The sequence below is a fragment of the Aquarana catesbeiana genome, linkage group LG09 (assembly GCF_042186555.1).
Source record: "Aquarana catesbeiana isolate 2022-GZ linkage group LG09, ASM4218655v1, whole genome shotgun sequence".
Taxonomy (NCBI): Eukaryota; Metazoa; Chordata; class Amphibia; order Anura; family Ranidae; genus Aquarana; species Aquarana catesbeiana.
The window spans coordinates 215,605,733-215,624,119 of record NC_133332.1 but is presented as its reverse complement, the minus strand read 5'-3'; the positions used below and the strand labels follow the sequence as shown (position 1 = coordinate 215,624,119).

General features: G+C 41.7%; 1 protein-coding gene across 1 annotated transcript; it reads left to right on the top strand.

The window, feature by feature from the left end:
* The first annotated feature begins 256 nt into the window (after nucleotides 1-256).
* On the top strand, nucleotides 257-18,112 carry LOC141108994 (uncharacterized). Its single transcript, XM_073600951.1, has 3 exons — nucleotides 257-927; nucleotides 1,419-1,583; nucleotides 16,798-18,112. The coding sequence occupies exons 1-3, from the start codon at nucleotides 257-259 to the stop codon at nucleotides 18,110-18,112; spliced, it is 2,151 nt and encodes a 716-aa protein (XP_073457052.1).
* Nucleotides 18,113-18,387: the final 275 nt, after the last annotated feature.

The following is an 18,387-nucleotide window of genomic DNA, read 5'->3' as shown; positions in this document are numbered from 1 at the left end:
GTTTGGACGAGAAGGCAGACTACTGGTAGATTTAGCTTTCGGAACTTCTCTAGACCATACCTCAGAGATTTCTCACTGAGGGTATGTATACAGATTGCGGAGGAGTCTGAAAACCGCGTATGAAAAGCCTTGAGCCACGTCAGACACCAGAGGAAGTAGAAACAAGAGGAACTTTGATTTCAAGGTACAGATTCAGGATCTACAACCTGGTGACCGAGTCTTGTTATGAAATCTAGGCATACCAGGCAGACACAAGATGGCTGATCGGTGGAAGTCACAGCCATATATTGTATGCAGACAACTTTCAGGGCTGCCAGTGTATGAGATCAGGCCGGAAGGGAGCACGGGACCACTGAAGACCTGGCAAAGGAACCACCTTCTACCTCTCACAGAAGCAGTCAGAACAACCTCACAGAGGCAACTACCATCTACGTCGACTACTATACCTCGACCAGTAACTAGGTCTCAGCCTGGATCCCTAGCAACAGAGGATAGTGAGGATGAAGAAATGGAAATAAGCTGGCTGTGGCCATCTGAAATGCCAGGAGGAAATAATGGGACTCTTAGGCCGGAAGCCCCAGAATTTGTGCCACTAACTGGACACTCTGAAGAGCACTTGTCTCCCACTAATATTGAAGTGCAAGAGTCTGAAATGGGAAATAATAGTACTTGTCCAAAGGTGGTGACTACACCCAAAAGACAGAGAGTTAAAAGAGACATTCGCCCACCAAAAAGACTAACTTACGATGCATTGGGTGAATGCTCCGAACAGACTCGGGTTACTGCCAGAAGAAATTCTGAGATTCCTGGTCCCTCCACTGTCAATTCGGAGAGGGACAACCCCATCTCACCCCTTGACACATCTGTACCAGACACTATAGTGTCAGCTGAGAGTACACAGAACAGTCTCCCATCATATGATAACTGGTGGGAGGCTCCTCTGTCAGTATTGTGCAATCCCATAGAGGCAAAAATGTAAAATAGAGCTAAAATTTTGAATATCTTTGGGGACCAAAGACTTAAAGCAGGGGGAGTATGTTGCACTGGTATTTTTGCCTTCTAATGCCATGTAATGCTAAACAATGGACAATGCTATAAATTGGTATTTGGCTCCCTCTAGTGGTATAAATGTGAAAGAGACTTTGTTTATTTTTCGTTTGAAGAGCATAAGGAAAGCCTTACAGGAAGTGACTTAATTGTTTACCTTGTGAAATGACTCACCTACCCACAATGCTCACTCACCTAGCAATGAACACTGAGTGACTGCATGCTGAGTAGGATATAAAAGGCCCAGCGTGGCCATTTTCTTTCTCTTCTGGACGCGTGGCCTGCCTGCAAGGATCTGTGGAGAGGTGTTCCAGAGAGCGCGGCCTACATCTTGCGGAGCGGAGCAAGCCACAGATTCTGCTCTACCCCAGTGTGCTGGAGAAGCAGTGTGATCGGATCGGGAAGGATACAGAGAACCTGATGGAGCCATTTGAGGGTTCCGGTCATCTCGCGGAGCGGAGCAGCGTGACGGAGCTGGCTGGCAGCAGGACTGAGTCAACCGGAGCGGAGGTTCCCAACTTTCCAGGCCTGGTGTGGTGAGAGGGCTGTCGCCCAAAGTTCTTTGATGCACTTTACACACTTAGACTCATACCACAGTGTTTCTGAGACCTGCAGTTCCACAGAGGGTTCTTATGCAAGTAGACTGAGCAGGCCTCAAGCCTATACTTCACAGAGAACTGACATTTTGTGGCTCAGAGACAACTATACCGGAGGCAGTTATAAGTGCGTTACACATCAAGAACAGTTTCAATCATCAGTTTATGTTACTTCTTTGCTTATTAAACCCTTGGATTACAAACATTACAGTATAATAGCTAGCAGAAGACAGAAGACCAGAGACTACATCTTTCAGTGAAAGGCCTTGTGTTCAGTTACAGTAACAAAGGACTGCATCATACCTCAGGGGGAGTTCTTGAGTAATTGTACTGTGCTGTGTTTGATAACCTTGCATTACTGTGCTTAGTGCAGCGTACTGGAAGTGGGAAGGTGCCCAGTGTCAAGGCATTGTCACTCTGAGCATTAGTCCCACATGGAGACGCGCCTGCAGGGGTCATCCAAGAAATCTTTACACATTAATAATTTGTGAATACGTATCACATTGTCATATTACCTTTGTATGCCAATGCAGTTATTGTGATTACCGTTTATACCAATCTCAGTAAAATTACATTCTGGTTAATTACAATTGGTGTGAAGTGTTGTTCATTCTTCTACAGGTTTAACAGCGGTACCCAGGTAACGGTAAAGGTACATTATTGGTATATTGTTATTGTGGGATTGTTCTTTGTTGTTTAGCTTCACACTAAAACTATCCCCCTGTGCCAAGAGGGTTGAGCAAATTTATTGGGGGTGAAATAGCATAGTATAGGCCCAATCAAATATCAGCAGCTCCTTCAGGGGTCAGTGCTACACTACATTTGGAGAGGAGTCAACAAGGCCTCTGATGAAAAGTACACTATTCCTACTGTGAAACATGGAGGTGGATTGCTGATGTTTTGGGGATGTGTGAGCTACAAAGGCACAGGAAATTTGGTCGAAATTGTTGGCAAGATGAATGCAGTATGTTATCAAAAATTACTGGAGGAACATTTGCATTCATCAGCCAGGAAGCTGCGCATGGGATGTACTTGGACATTCCAACATGACAAGGATCCAAAACATAAGGCCAAGTTGACCTGTCATTGGCTGCAGCAGAACAAATTGAAGGTTCTGGAGTGGCCATCTCAGTCTCCTGACCTCAATATCATTGAGCCACTCTGGGGAGATCTCAAACGTGCAGTTCATCAAGACAGCCCAAGAATTTACTGGAACTGGAGGCTTTTTACCATCTGAGAAGATAAAGAGCCTCATCCACAAATACCACAAAATTCTTTAAGCTGTCATTGATGTTAAAGGTGGCAATACATGGCATTAACCACTTCAGCCCTGGAAGATTTCACTGCTCAATGACCAGGCCATTTTTTGCGATACGGCACTGCGTTGCTTTAACTGACAATTGCGCGGTCGTGCGACCTTGTACCCAAACAAAATTGACGTCCTTTTTTCCCCACAAATAGAGCTTTCTTTTGGTTTTATTTTTTGCGCTATAAACAAAAGAAGAGCGACATTTTTTTAAAAAAAACAATATCTTTTACTTTTTGCTATAAAAAAAATCCAACATTTTTTTTTCAAAAAAATTTATTTTTTCCTCAGTTTAGGCCGATATGTATTCTTCTACATATTTTTAGTTAAAAAAATCGCAATAAGCGTATATTAATTTATAGCATCTACAAAATAGGGGATAGATTTATGACATTTTTATTATTTTTTTTTTTTTTTACTAGTAATAACGGCGATCTGCGATTTTTATGGGGACTGCTGCGGACAAAGTGGACACTTTTGATACATTTTTGGGACCATTGACAATTATACAGCGATCAGTGCTATAAAAATGCATCGATTACTGTATAAATGTCATTGGCAGGGAAGGGGTTAACACTAGGGGGCGATCTAGGTGTGTTCTAACTGTGGGGGGATGGGACTGTCTAGGAGGAGAGAGATCGGTGTTCATATTTAGTATAAACACACAATCTGTCTCTACTCCCCTGAAAGAACCGGGATTTGTGTGTTTACACACACAGATCCCGGTTCTCGCTCTGTCACGATCGCTGCGGGGGCGCACCCCTAGTGTCCAAAAGGCAAAGCGACGTAAGGTAACGTCGATTTGCCCAGCAAAACCAACCTGCCGCAGTAAAGCTGCGGCGCCTGGTCCGGAAGTGGTTAAGAACTGGGGTATGTAAACTTTTGATCAGGGTCATTTGGTAGTTTCTGTTCTCATTATGATTTAAAAAAAGTAAACACAGCTGATTGATAATAAATGGCTTCAGCCAAACACTAACCATGAGTGAAAAGAAAGTCTTTGTGTTATCATTCATATTCTCTGAAAACTGGCCAAGAAATCATAAATTCTGCCAGGGTATGTAAACTTATGAGCACAACTGTATACTAGGATTGATTGTCTGTTCAATCAAAAGACAAAAAGCCAGACAAAAGCCCAGTGTCTGCAGCCCCAATGATTGAGATTCTAAGTCCTTGGTGCCCAAAGTGCGGTCCTTTGGTACTTGTTGTGTGGCCTTTGGATCCTAGCAGTTTGTAGTGAGATTGGGAAACACTCGATCCAAATCAATGTTGTTCCGGCAGCAGAAGTGAAATCTTTGTCCTGTTGCTGGAAAAGAGCCCTGTATACTGTATGTAGCTGATGCAGCATACAATTTATACAGCGCTGACAGTGGCTTATAGCACTTAAAGTGAAAGGTAAAATTAAGTTAGGCTTTATTCTGTCTGTTGCTCCAGCAGGCTTCAGTGACGTTCTCTTCTCCTTGCCTACTCTGGATTGTGGGCAGTCCATCTGTGTCATCCCATACAATGCAGGCCTATTGACCCTGCATTGTAGACAAGCAAGAAAGCTTGCAACTATTTTGATGTCCAAATGCCTTCTTCTACTGAGAACACTGAGGGGAATTTACTAAGACAGGAGCAGACAGAATCTGGCGCAGCTGTGCATGGCAACCAGTCAGCTTCTTGTTTTCATTTTCAAAGCTTAAAGGGATTATAAACCCTCATTTAAAAAAAATAAAATAAATAACAAACATGTCTATACTTACCTGCTCTGTTCCCCCCTGGTGCTCCAGGCCCCTCCTCTTCATTGGGTGCCCCCACGGAAAGCCGCTTTCCATGAGGGCACCCATACGGGGTCGCCCCCGAGTCCTGCATCTACGTCCATTGACACAGACACGAACTCGGCCCCGTCCCCTGCTCCCGTGTCACGGGATGTGATTGATAGCAGCGGGAGCCAATGGGTCATGCTGCTATCAATCTGTCCAATGAGGAGAGAGACAACAGCGGGAGCCCCTGCACTTGTGCACATCACTGAAATGGATCGGACTCAGGTAAGAAACAGGGGTCTGGGGGGAGAGCTGCACACAGAAGGTTCTTCAACTTCATGCAAATAATGCATGAAGGTGAAAAACCTTGAGGCTTTACAACCACTTTAACTGAACAAACATAAGCTACAAACTGATTGGTTACTATGCATGGCTGCCTCAGATTCTGTCTGCTCCAGTTTCATTGATTGTGTTTTTAGCCATCCTAGGTTGATAGAGGCTACAACACTCCACATTATTCTTCAGTTGCAAGTCGGCTGTGTGTGTGTGTACTGAACCCCCCCCCCCCCCCCCCCGTGATGTACAATTGTGAAAAATGATACAGAACCTTGTTTAGAAGCTCATCCATTTAGAATGTACTTAAAATGATAATAAATCCTCAGTTTTTAACGCTCAGCTCTTTAACTACTTGTTTACTGGGCACTTAAACCCCCTTCCTGCCCAGTCCAGTTTTCAGCTTTCAGCGCTGTCTCTCTTTGAATGACAATTGCGCGGTCATGCTACACTGTACCCATATAAAATTGTTATAATTTTTTCACACAAATAGAGCTTTTTTGGTGGTATTTAAACATCACTGGGGTTTTTATTTTTTGCTTAACAAACAACAACAAAAAAAAATTTTGAAAAAAAAAAGCAGTTTTTATAGTTTATTAGTTATAAAATTTTGCAAACAGGTAATTTTTCTCCTTCACTGATGTGAGGCGGCACTGATGGGCACTGATGAGGCTGCACTGATAGGTGGCACTGATGGGCACTGAAGGGCACTGATTGGCAGCACTGATAGGTGGCACTGATAGGTAGCACTGATGGGCACTGATTGGTGGCACTAATGGGCACTGATTGGTGGCACTGATGGGCACTGATAGGTGGCACTGATGGGTGCTGATAGGCACTAGTAGGTGACACTGATAGGCAGCACTGATAGGTGGCATTGATGATGAGGCGCTGATGGGCACTGATTGGCAGCACTGATGGGCACTGATAGGTGGCACTGGTGGGCATTGATAGGAGGCACTGGTGGGCACTGCTTAGCAGCAGTGGGTGTCCGTGTGTGGGACAGATGTCCGTTTACACAAAGAAATAAAAACGTGTGTCACTGTATGTGAGGCATAGGAGCAATGAATAGCTCCCAGCCTCCATCCCTAAATTGCGAGACTAACTAGGAGAGGAAGATTTGGAACTTTATATGAAGCGTGCGGTGTAAATGGGTTACAAATGTGTCTGGCAGGTAAATCATAGTAGTATAAAACCGCTATAACATTGTACAATGTAAACAGGGAACCATTTTATATAAAGATAAAAAGTTTTATTCCATACATGTAATGCATACAAGCATCAAAGCATAATAACATAGTAATACATGGTAGTGTCAGACTTTTTTGATCCATATGGATATCGCTTCACATCTAGACTCCTACTTGTTCCATAGCAGGGTGGGTTACTTAGTTGATTGCCCTCTTTCCATATTACCCCCCTCTCATATACTGATACCCATTGATAATAATTCTTATCATCTATGAATATATTTAGATCCGTACACTGCATCTGCTCCTGATGAGTGGAGTTATTCCACGAAACGCATCGAGCTACTTGATGCTACCCATGTGTTTACATTCTAGGAACTACTCTCGCATGTTACTGTATCATATTGTACAATTGTATGTGTTGTATATTTTATCTATCCATTTACACAGGCCGATAATCAACTTTTTTTTTTTTATTCCTCACGCTGTTAGCGTGAGGAAAAAAAGCCGATTGCCGGCTTCTGTTTGCAAGTGTTGTGCTGGAGGAAGTGTAAATAGCTGTACAGAAGAAGTTGTCCCTAAAAAGTTCTACTAAAGTCAAGTGGGCATCTCATAATACCCTTTTACCCATCCAAGTTTAACCCCCTAATAAAAACATACAACAAAGCACTGGACTGTTACTTGCCTCAAGTGTGCTGTGAAGATGCGGTGTGCCTGGCTGTGCAGGGTGGGGGATCCCTTTCTACTTGCGGCTCCATAGGGGGTGCGCTACACGCTCATGTTTAAATAAAGAGTTACAAAAAAATACAAATATTAATACAATTAAACCTTTTTCTTGACACACTTGAGTGGTAATGGCCATTATAAAGGGTTAGGCTATAGATCTCGGGTTGGGCTATAGATCTCTATATCACTAGTTAAGTGTGTCAAGAAAATATAGTATAAAATGAATGTAAGTATGTGAGCTTGAGAAATTATTTCAGAATTGTTTAAAACCTGAGGAAGGGACCTGAGGGGTTCCAAAAGCTGGCATCTTTAATAATAAGTTAACCAGTGAAAGGGTACCACTTAAACTTTAGAGTTGATCGATGGCTAATGTAGCACAAGACTTTGTTTTTAAAAACAGTAGACATAAAACTTTCAAAATGCAGAATTGTCCCTTAAAGCCACATTTTTCAACATTAATTCCCTATAAGTAGCAGTGAGATGCATTTCCCATAGCTGTGCACACCAGGGATTTAATCGCAGTTAAATACAGCCGTTTCCTTGTACAAGACAAAGGAAAGGTAACACTTGGCTGAGCAAACACTATAGACTCAATAATGATCTCACCATATAGCAGAAGTATCATAGAAACATAGAAGAGTGACGGCATAAAAAAGTCCAAGTGGTCCATTGAGTCTGCCCTTTATCATAATACATAGCTTCGGATTCTGGACTGCATACATTGATGACCAGGTATGTATATATAACATTATATACTGTATGTGTGTGTGTGGACCAGATACGCAGGTGTCTAAATCTGCTACTTTTTCTCCTGCCAGTCCAGTCTACATTTCTTTACATTTAACTCCATAAAACTCCAGCTCAATAACGTTTTAATTTGCATAAGTACAGAACACAAATGGAAGTTCTGTACTGTAGAATTCAATGATGTATTGATGTACAATGATGTATAACGCGTTGTTCGGGTGGGGAGAGAAGGTTGTAAGTCCGAGTGGTCGTTAGGTAAATCGTTAAACAAGGAGTATCTGTATATGCAAAAATATAGCAATCAAAAATCAAATTTTCTTTACACTGTGTCAATCTTAGATCATGTGAATGCTTTTTGTTCTAAGCAATGTATTGCCGGCTCCATTTAGTATATATTGAGAAACATTCCTTGCAAGTAGACAAAGTTAATTCCACAAATTTACGAAGACATTCAGACACGCCATTCCAGCATTTTCTGAGGCAATAGAAGACAGGAAAAGGACAGCAAGACAGGGATCAACTCATTAGAAGAAGAAATGAGATAAAAAAAAAGAGAGTATAGAGAGAAGAAAAAAAATAAGTCATTCCTTCCAAGCCTTCAATAAATATTCTATCCACAGATTCCACTTTTTATCAAATGAGTTTTGTGTATTGTACAGCCAGTCTACATTTCTTTAGATTGGTAGTTCAGTGCTGTTGCTCTTATTATGTTTGCTGTGTGTAATTTTTAATATCTGTTCTTATTATGTATATATAGATGCTGCACAGTATCACTTCCCTGTTGTTCTGTATGCTGGGTATAATTCTCAGTATCTGTTCTTATGGGTGTAATTCTCAGTATCTGTACTTATTCTGTATGTACAGACACAAATTTATATGTAAAAAATTAAAATGTACATGTGAAAGCTGGTCCTAATGTAGGGTGACCAGACTCCCCGATTTTCGGGGTCAGTCCCCGGACTGAGGACACTGTCCCCGGACCAAGACTGTCTCCAGTTTTGTCCCCAGCAGGGGCGGCGCCAGGCAGGGCAGCTGATAAGCCAGTCCAGCTGGTCCTGAGCTCAGCAGAGGGGGCCCGGGCAGCCTCACAGATGATCTGTGCGTCAGTGGGGGGAGTTACAAGCACCGATCTCCCTGTGTGGCTTTCAATAAAACAACTGACAGCCGCTTCTCCTTCTCCTCCCCCCCTCCAACGCCTCTCAGCTGCTTTATTGAAAGCCACACAGGGAGATCGGTGCTTGTAACTCCCCCCACTGACGCACAGATCATCCCCCGCTACCCATCAAATTTCCCTAATCTCTGGGCCCCTGTGCCCCTCCTGAAGCTCACTGTGTCTTCCTCCGGCTCCCTACCTCCTCCTCCCTAACTAAACAGAGTCAGTGATCACTGACTGTCCATTCATAACTGAGCATAGTAAACTGTGTGTATGATGCTTCAGTTTATGAATGGACAGGAGCCTCTGTCTCCTGTCCATTCATCTTCAGTGCAGCTGAGGCTACAGAGAAAGGTACTGGAGAATCTGTGTCCTCAGTCCCTTTCCCTGTCTTAAAGGGGAGATGTCAGGGGTTTGTTTAGGGCTGATGAAAAAAAAAGAAAGAATTGTAATAAATAAATGATAAACTACATTGTAAAAAAAAAAAAAAACACTGAAAAAGCCCCCCCCCCCATGGAAAGCATTGTAAAAAAATAACTAAAAAATATAAATTGTAAAAATAATTAAAATAGATAATATCGTAAAAAAAAAAGAAAAAAAATTACTGTTGACACCATCCACTTCTCTACTGACACCATCCACTTCTCTACTGACACCATCCACTGCCCTACTGACACCATCCACTGCTCTGCTGACACTGTCCACTTCCCTCACAAAATGTTTGTAACAAAATAGCACAAAAATAAAATTGTAAAAAATATTAAAAATAAAAAATAAACAAAAAAAATTGACACTGTCTATTGCTTTACTGACACTATCCACTGCCCTGCTGACACCATCCTGCACATACTACCCACCGCCATATACTCCACACTCTTCTCCTGCACATACTACGCACTTCCATATGCTCTGCACTCCTCTCCCTTAGCTGATCATTATATTAGTGTCACTGTTGATGTCAGTGTCAGTTAGTCAGTTAAGACAGCCATAGATGATTAGAATCTTGCCTGGTTTAGCAGGGACAGGCTAAGATTCAAACCATCTATAGGCGCACCCCTGAAATCTGCACATAGCGCACCTCTGAACTCTGCACACATTGCACCCCTGAACTCTGCACATAGCACACCTCTGAATTCTGCTCATATCACACCCCTGAAATCTGCACATAGCGCACCCCTGAACTCTGCACATAGCGCACCTCTGAACTCTGCACATATCACACCCCTGAAATCTGCACATAGCGCACCCCTGAACTCTGCACATAGCACACCTCTGAATTCTGCTCATATCACACCCCTGAAATCTGCACATAGCGCACCCCTGAACTCTGCACATAGCGCACCTCTGAACTCTGCACATATCACACCCCTGAAATCTGCACATAGCGCACCCCTGAAATCTGCACATAGCTCACCCCTGAACTCTGCACATAGCGCACCTCTGCGCTTTTTTGGTAAGAATAAAATACAAAATATGCATTGAAAAGTTTGTTCTCTATCTCATCTTCTTAACATTTGGTAGTCATATCCCCAAAAATTCTAGAAGTATCGTTTTTTTTTTTTTTTTTATCTCATAGACGAAATGTGAGAAATAATGTATACATCATACATACATTCCATAAACACATACCACATACACTGCATATATCATTTGAGGAAAATATGCTTATATAATATTTTACCATTTTCCAATAAAAAAAAAAAAAAAAATGTCCCCAGATTTCACTTTAAAAATCTGGTCACCTTATCCTAATACCTCCTGCAGTCAGTCTGGATGGAAGCCCTGTGAACTCATCCATAGTTACTATCTGAATTGATATGTTTTAATATTTTATATGTTTATATAAACGTAATAGGTAATGCTATACTTACCTCCTGTTACCTGCAAAGGGAATTGAACTCCCAGTTATCTCTCAACAGGAGACATCACTAGAATACAATCACTGGAAAGCCCCTGGTGTAAACATTGTCACCATGACTTCTTGGAACAAAATGGTGAAAATGTCCTCTGCAAGCTTAGCTAAAAATCGATCTCCAATATAAATGCAAGTAAATGCATACAAAGTGAAATTTCCCAAATCTTATTGAAACATGTGGAGTTTTGGAATGCATCAGAACAGAAGTGCAGTGGACAAAAGTGCATAGTTTGAACAGCAGTAGCTGGGTAGGTATGTTTAAAATATTTCTGATTGCTTTTCTTAAATTGTTTACTTTTTAACTTTGGTATTTTAGATGTTCGTATTGGTGATTGCTTAACCACTTACAGCCTGGAAGATTTGGCTGCTTAATGACCAGGCCATTTTTTGCGATACTGCGCCGCTTTAACTGACAATTGCGCAGTTGTGCGACGCTGTACCCAAACAAAATTGATGTCCTTTTTTTCCCACAAATAGAGCTTTCTTTTGGTGGTATTTGATCACCTCTGCGTTTTATTTTTTTTGTGCTATAAACAAAAAAAAGAGCGACAGTTTTGAAAAAAAAACAATATTTTTTACTTTTTGCTATAATAAATATCCCCAAAATGTTTTTAAAAAACAAATTTCTTCCTGAGCTTAGGCCAATATTTATTCTTCTACATATTTTTGGTAAAAAAATTGCAATAAGTGTATATTGATTGGTTTGTGCAAAAGTTATAGTGTCTACAAACTATGGGAAAGATTTATGGCATTTTTATGACATTTTTATTATTTTTTTTTTTTACTATTAATGGCAGCGATCTGCGATTTTTATCATGACTGCGACATTGTGGCAGACAGATCGGATACTTCTGACACATTTTTGGACCGTTGACATTTATACAGCGATCAGTGCTATAAAAATGCACTGTTTACTGTGTAAATATCACTGGCCGGGAAGGGATTAACACTAGGGGGCGATCAAGTGGTTAAATGTTTTTTTTTTCCTGGGTGTGTTCTAACTGTGGGGGGATAGAGCTGACTAGAGGAAGAGACCTATCATTTTTCCTACTTAGTAGGAACAAACAATATGTCTCTTCTCTCCTGACAGAACAGGGATTTGTGTGTTTGCATGTTCCCTCTGCGTTTCTTCCGGGTATGCTGGCTCTGGTGCTGTGAGTGGCCACGAAGATGTCACTCCCGTGCATGCGTTCTGGCAAATTCCGGCAGCATACACCGGACCTGCAGAGTGTATGCGCCACTGACGTCAACAGCTGCATGCAGGGTCAATATCTCCTAAACCATGCAGGCTTAAGAGATATTCTTTTTACCTACAGGTAAGCCTTATTATAGGCTTACCTGTAGGTAAAAATCACCAAACGAAGTATACAACCGCTTTAAGGGGCCCTTATGTACTTAGGAAAGGTGATGTAAATAGCATATGGATGTTTGAGTATCAACATTTCTCCCTATTCCCTTGTAAAAATCCCTGCATTAATGCCCTGCTCCACCATCTTCATAAAATGTGTTTTGAATTTCTTAGTTGAATCACCTTTGAATTCCATATACACTATATTACCAAAAGTATTGGGACACCTGCCTTTACACGCACATGAATTTTAATGGCATCCCAGTCTTAGTCCATAGGGTTTAATATTTGGTTGCCCACCCTTTGCAGCTATAACAGCTTCATCTCTTCTGGGAAGGCTGTCCAGAAGGTTTAGAAGTGTGTCTATGGGAATGTTTGACCATTCTTCCAGAAGCACATTTGTGAGGTCAGGGCACTGATGTTGGACAAGAAGGCCCGCAGTCTCTGCTCTGATTCACCTGGAAGGTTTTCTATCAGGTTGAGGTCAGGACTCTGTGCAGGCCAGTCAAGTTCCCCCACCCCAAACTCACTCATCCATGTCTTTATGGACCTTGCTTTGTGCACTGGTCAAAGTCATTTGGTGGAGGGGGGATTATGGTGTGGGGTTGTTTTTCAGGGGTTGGGCTTGGCCCTTTAGTTCCAGTGAAGGGAACTCTTAAGGTGTCAGCATACCAAAACATTTTGGACAATTTCATGCTCCCAACTTTGTGGGAACAGTTTGGGGATGGCCCCTTCCTGTTCTAACATGACTGCGCACCAGTGCACAAAGCAAGGTCCATAAAGACATGGATGAGCGAGTTTTGGCGAAGGAACTTGACTGGCCTGAACAGAGTCCTGACCTCAACCTGACAGAACACCTTTGGGATGAATTAGAGCGGAGACTGTGAGCCAGGCCTTCTCGTCCAACATCAGTGCCTGGCCTCACAAATCTGCTTTTGGAAGAACGGTCAAACATTCCCATGGACACACTCCTAAACCTTGTGGACAGCCTTCCCAGAAGAGTTGAAGCTGTTATAGCTGCAAAGGGTGCGCCAACGCAATATTGAACCCTACGGACTAAGACTGGGATGCCATTAAAGGTCATGTGTGCATGTAAAGGTAGGCCTCCCAATACTTTTGGTAATATACGGTATATGTATTCATGAGATGGTTGCCTTAACACCTCACTGCTATACAAATCAGCATCAAGGATAACAGTGCACCCCCCTTCATCAGATTTTTTTTTTATCACAATAGTTTTATCCTCACTTAACTCTTTCAATGCAATACACTCCTCTTTACTGAGATTACCCTCCTTGATATGCTGTATTTAAAGGATACCACTTTACCTGCCAACCTAGTTCTTGTTCTATATCATCTATACTAGAAGCTTTCTCAATATGCTCACAGCCCTCGGTGAGTAATGCACATAGAGTTGATAAGGATGAATAAAGACAATGATCCATCCAGTTCAACCTGTGTAGGTGTGTGTGTGAAAAAAATCACACGTATCCCACTCATATCCTCATATATTGTTTTCGCTAAGATGCCTGTCCTAGTGTCTTTTAAACCTATCCATACTTCCTGCCGACACCACCGATTGTGGAAGGGAGTTCCACATCTGTACCGCCCTGACAGTGAAAAACCCCCTACACAGCTTAACCACTTCACGCAAATCTCCGTACACGTACGTCAGTACATGGACGCTAAATACTGGGGTTATGGTTATTTTCAGGAATGGCGTGCATTTCTCTTTCACATAAAAGTGGTCTCTGCAGCGAATTTGCTGCGAGATCACTTTTATCGGTGGTGGTAGAGGTGCCCACCCCCCTCCCGCCACGCTCTGGTTGTCTCCGCCGCTTGCCGCAGCCGTTGGTAGCAGCGGAGACAATGGCATCCTGTCACCTCACTGTCTGGATGTCAAGTGAGGGGAAGATGGCTCTCGCTAGGCTCCATAGCATTGGAGGGCGGAAGCGACGTCAAACATAGGAATAAAAGTGACCCAAAATTTTTCTTTCAAAAAGACAGTGTCAAAATAAAAAATAAAAAGTAAAATAAAAAAAATGTAAAAAATTTAAAGCGCCCCGTCCCGACGAGCTCGCCTGCAGAAGTGAACGCATACATGAGTAGCGCCCGCATATGAAAATGGTGTTCAAACCACACATGTGAGGTATTACCGTGATCGTAAGAGCAAGAGCAATAATTCTAGCCCTAGACCCCCTCTGTAACTCAAAACTGGTAACCTGTAGAAAATTTTAAAACGCCGCCTATGGAGGTTTTTAAGGGTAACAGTTTTTCTCCATTCCACGAGCGGGCGCAATTTTGAAGCGTGACATGTTGGGTATCAATTTACTTGGCGTAACATTATCTTTCACAATATAAAAATAATTGGGCTAACTTTACTGTTGTCTTATTTATTTATAAAAGTGTATTTTTACCCAAAAAAAATGCGCTTATAAGACGCGCAAATACGGTGTTTCAGAAAGTATTGCAATGACTGACATTTTATTCTCTAAGGTGTTAGAAAAAAAAATATATAATGTTTGGGGGTCTAAGTAAAAAAGCAAAAAAAAAAAAAAATGATTTAACTTGTAAACAACAAGTGTCAAAAAGAGGCTCGGCCCTTAAGTGGTTAAGGTTAAACTGCTTCTCCTCCATTCTCATTGTGTAGCCCTGTGTCCTCTTACACTCCCTGGGACTAAAAAGTTTCATACTTACGCTGGGATCACAGAAAGCAAAATTAACCATTTCCTTATTATTATTATAACCTGTGCTACTAGATATAACATCACTCTCCGTACTGTTTTCATTATAGTAATGCTTTTTCAAAGTAAGACCTCTAGCAGTAATTCTCCTTTGCGTAGGTGGTCAGTAGAAGGATGAATGCCCCTTTATGGTGGCTATTAGAAGGAAAAATGCTCACTCATGTTGGTAATCAGTATGAGCAGAATTTTCCTATATGTTAAGGATCAGTAGAAGGAATAATGCCCCCTTACGTTGGTGATCAGTATGAGCAGAATACTCCCTTATGTTGGTGTTCATTAGAAGGAAGAATGCTCCTTTACATTCATGATCAGTAGGAGGAGAATACTCCCTAACATTGGTGGTCAATGGAAAGATGAATGCGCCCTTACATTGATGGTCATTTGAAGGAAAAATGCTCCCTCATGTTGGTAGTGAGTAGATGAGAGAATTCTCCCTGATGTTGGTGGTCAATAGAAGGATTAGAATAGAAGGAATTACATTGGTGATCACTAGGAAGAGAATATTTCCTTACATTAGCGGTCAGTAGATGGAAGAATACTCCCTTATATTGGTAGTCAATAGAAGGAAGAACTCTTCATTACGTTGGTGGTCAGTAGATTGAAGAATGCCCTGTTATGATGGCGATCACACTTGTACGACTGTGAATAACGTCCAGAAGGCCAGTATTTTCAATAGGAATCTAAGATAAAAAAACATAGAGATGTGACCTCAACTAGTAGGAGGAAGTTGTAAAACTAACCTTGGAAAGCATTTTATCGAAAGAGTAGTTAATGCTTGGAACAGACTTTTAGCGAAGGTTGCAAATTAGTCAAGATAGTGAATTTAAACATGCTTGGGACACACCTACATGTACTGTATATTCAGACAAAAAGGTTTAAAAATGGATGCTAACTCCTCTGGATTGAGAGAAGGAACCAGGGAAAGCAAAATATAAGAAGATTAAAGTGATATTTTTTTCTTTAAAAATAACAAACATGTTAAACTTGCCTGCTCTGTGCAGTGGTTTTGCACAGAGCAGCCCAGATCCTCCTCTTGACGGGTCCCTCTTTGGTACTCCTGTCCCCTGCCTCCTGTCGAGTGCCCCCACAGCAAGTAGCTTGCTATATGGGCTCCCGAGTCGAGCCGCAGCTCCATGTGTCCATTCAGACACAAAGCCGTGGTTCGGCTCCACCCCCTCTCTCTCCTGATTGGCTAACTGACTTTGATTGACAGCAGTGGAAGCCAATGGAGCCACTGCTGTGTCTCAGCCAATCAGGAGGGAGAGTCCTGGATGGCCAAGGCACTCGTGCACATCGCTGCAAGAGATAGGGCTCAGGTAAGTGTTAGGGGTGCTGAGGGGGGCTGCTGCACACAGAAGGTTTTTTTATTTTAATGCATAGAATGCATTAAGCTAAAAAATCTTCTGCCTTTACAACCACTTTAAAGTGATTGTAAAGGATCACCTTGTAAAACAACACGTTCAGTTTAAACTAGAAATAAAAGGCAAAACATTTTTGTATAGATATAAAAATACATTATAAATACCTTTTTCCTCTTTTTATAAGTGATCACATTCCCTTTGTTCTCTGCTGCATAAGAGCTGGGGGGGAGGAGAAGCAGCAGTACACTGAGCTTCCCAGTGAATGGCTGTGCAGTGGGGGGGGGGGGGGACGACAAATATGATCATTGGAGGAGAGCACACTTTGTTCTCCTGCTCAGTGTGGTCAGTTTTTAGTAGGAAAGCAGTGTGGCAGTGGGAGTGGCAGTAACATCAGGGATTTCACATGAAGAAAGCAATACAAAGAGAACAGGATACATTCTCATACAAGTACATGGTACAGCAGGAGCTGTATTTGCTGTCATTCCTCCCCTTCCTTTTATCTAGGAAAAAAAAGCTCTAATTCAAAGGTGGCCATTGAATAAATATTTTTTGCTTTCTTTCTTCACTTCCTTGCTTTTTCTCCCTCTAGGTATATTTTTGCTATGGCCATATTGTCTAGGAGACTTCTCACTTGTATGTTTTTGGTATCGACTGTTGCTTTTTTTGGAGGATTTTTAACTAAAAAGCCTTCAGTGGTGTCCTTTGTAGAAAGACGACCTTCATGTACATGTTGTAATGGTAGACTAACCACTGACACCATCACGCCTTTGAGAGACAATCGGACATTTATCATATCAGCATATAATGACCCCCGAGGAAGCAATAGACGCTTGGTCCGTATTCTCAGCATTATCCACCACAAAGAGGTAAAGGATTTATACTGCTGGTTTTGTTGCAGCACCAACAAATCTCTACAGGTTTCAAAAGTTTATATAGACATGCACGAAGACCGTTTTGGCTTTCCCTATGTTACTACAGACTTATTGTGCGTAGAGCCTCTAGACTGCTATGCTAAGTACTTATCGGTACAAACCTCTTTATCCACAAATGTGACACAATTTCCTCTATTCCAAATACGCAAAGACTTGCAACCATTTACAGCAAATTTTACAGTTTGTATTTCCACAATGTTTGGAAATTATAGTAATGTCCTGCAATTCATCCAGACCATGGAGATGTATCAGCTACTTGGTGCCCAAAAAGTTGTGATATACCTTAACAACTGCAGTCCTCAAGTGGAAAAAATTATGAGGTATTATATAACACAAGGAACCTTAGAAGTAGTACCGTGGCCAATTCAACAATACCTAAGACCTGGCAAAGCTTGGCACCATTCTTTGGATGCCAAAGATATTGGGTATTATGGTCAACTAGCCACACTCAATGACTGCATTTATCGAAATATGTACAGAAGTCGTTTTGTCCTTCTCAATGACATTGATGAGATTATTTTACCATTTCGGCATCAAACGTGGGGCACCCTAATGGATGAACTTCAGCAACAAAACCCAGGCGTGGAAATATTCCAGTTTGAAAATCACATCTTCCCACAAACTGTTGCCACTGATGGTAACTTTTCCAACATTTCATCATGGAAAGATGTTCCTGGCACAAGCATACTGCAATATGTTCATCGTGAGCCTGATCGAGTAGATTATTTTAATGCTCGTAAAATGATTGTCAATCCAAGGAAAGTCATCCAGACTTCGGTTCATTCTGTTTTAAAGGGATTTGGAGAGTCAATAGATGTCCCTCTGGAGACAGCCTTAGTTTACCACTGCCGAGGACCTCTGCAGAAGAACCTAGCTAGAACGTCTTTGATTGAAGATAAAACTATCTGGCGATATAATGCATCACTGATTAGCAAAGTTAATGCAGTATTGAAAAAAACAACTTTATTGTGATAGCATATTTAGCATTAAGACTTTAAGGTATATTTTAATTGCAATCAAAGTAACTCAGAGTTCAAAACCTCCCTAAAAGCTCTTGTGCTTCTGACTGACATACTAATGAAATTCCCTTTGGCTGTAAGAATCCACTCCTCTGGACTAGGGATGAGCTTTATGTTCGGGTCGAACATGAGTTCGACTCGAACATTGGCTGTTCGCCCGTTCGCCGAATAGCGAACAATTTGGGGAGTTCGCGGTAAATTCGAAAGCCACAGAACACCCTTTAAAAG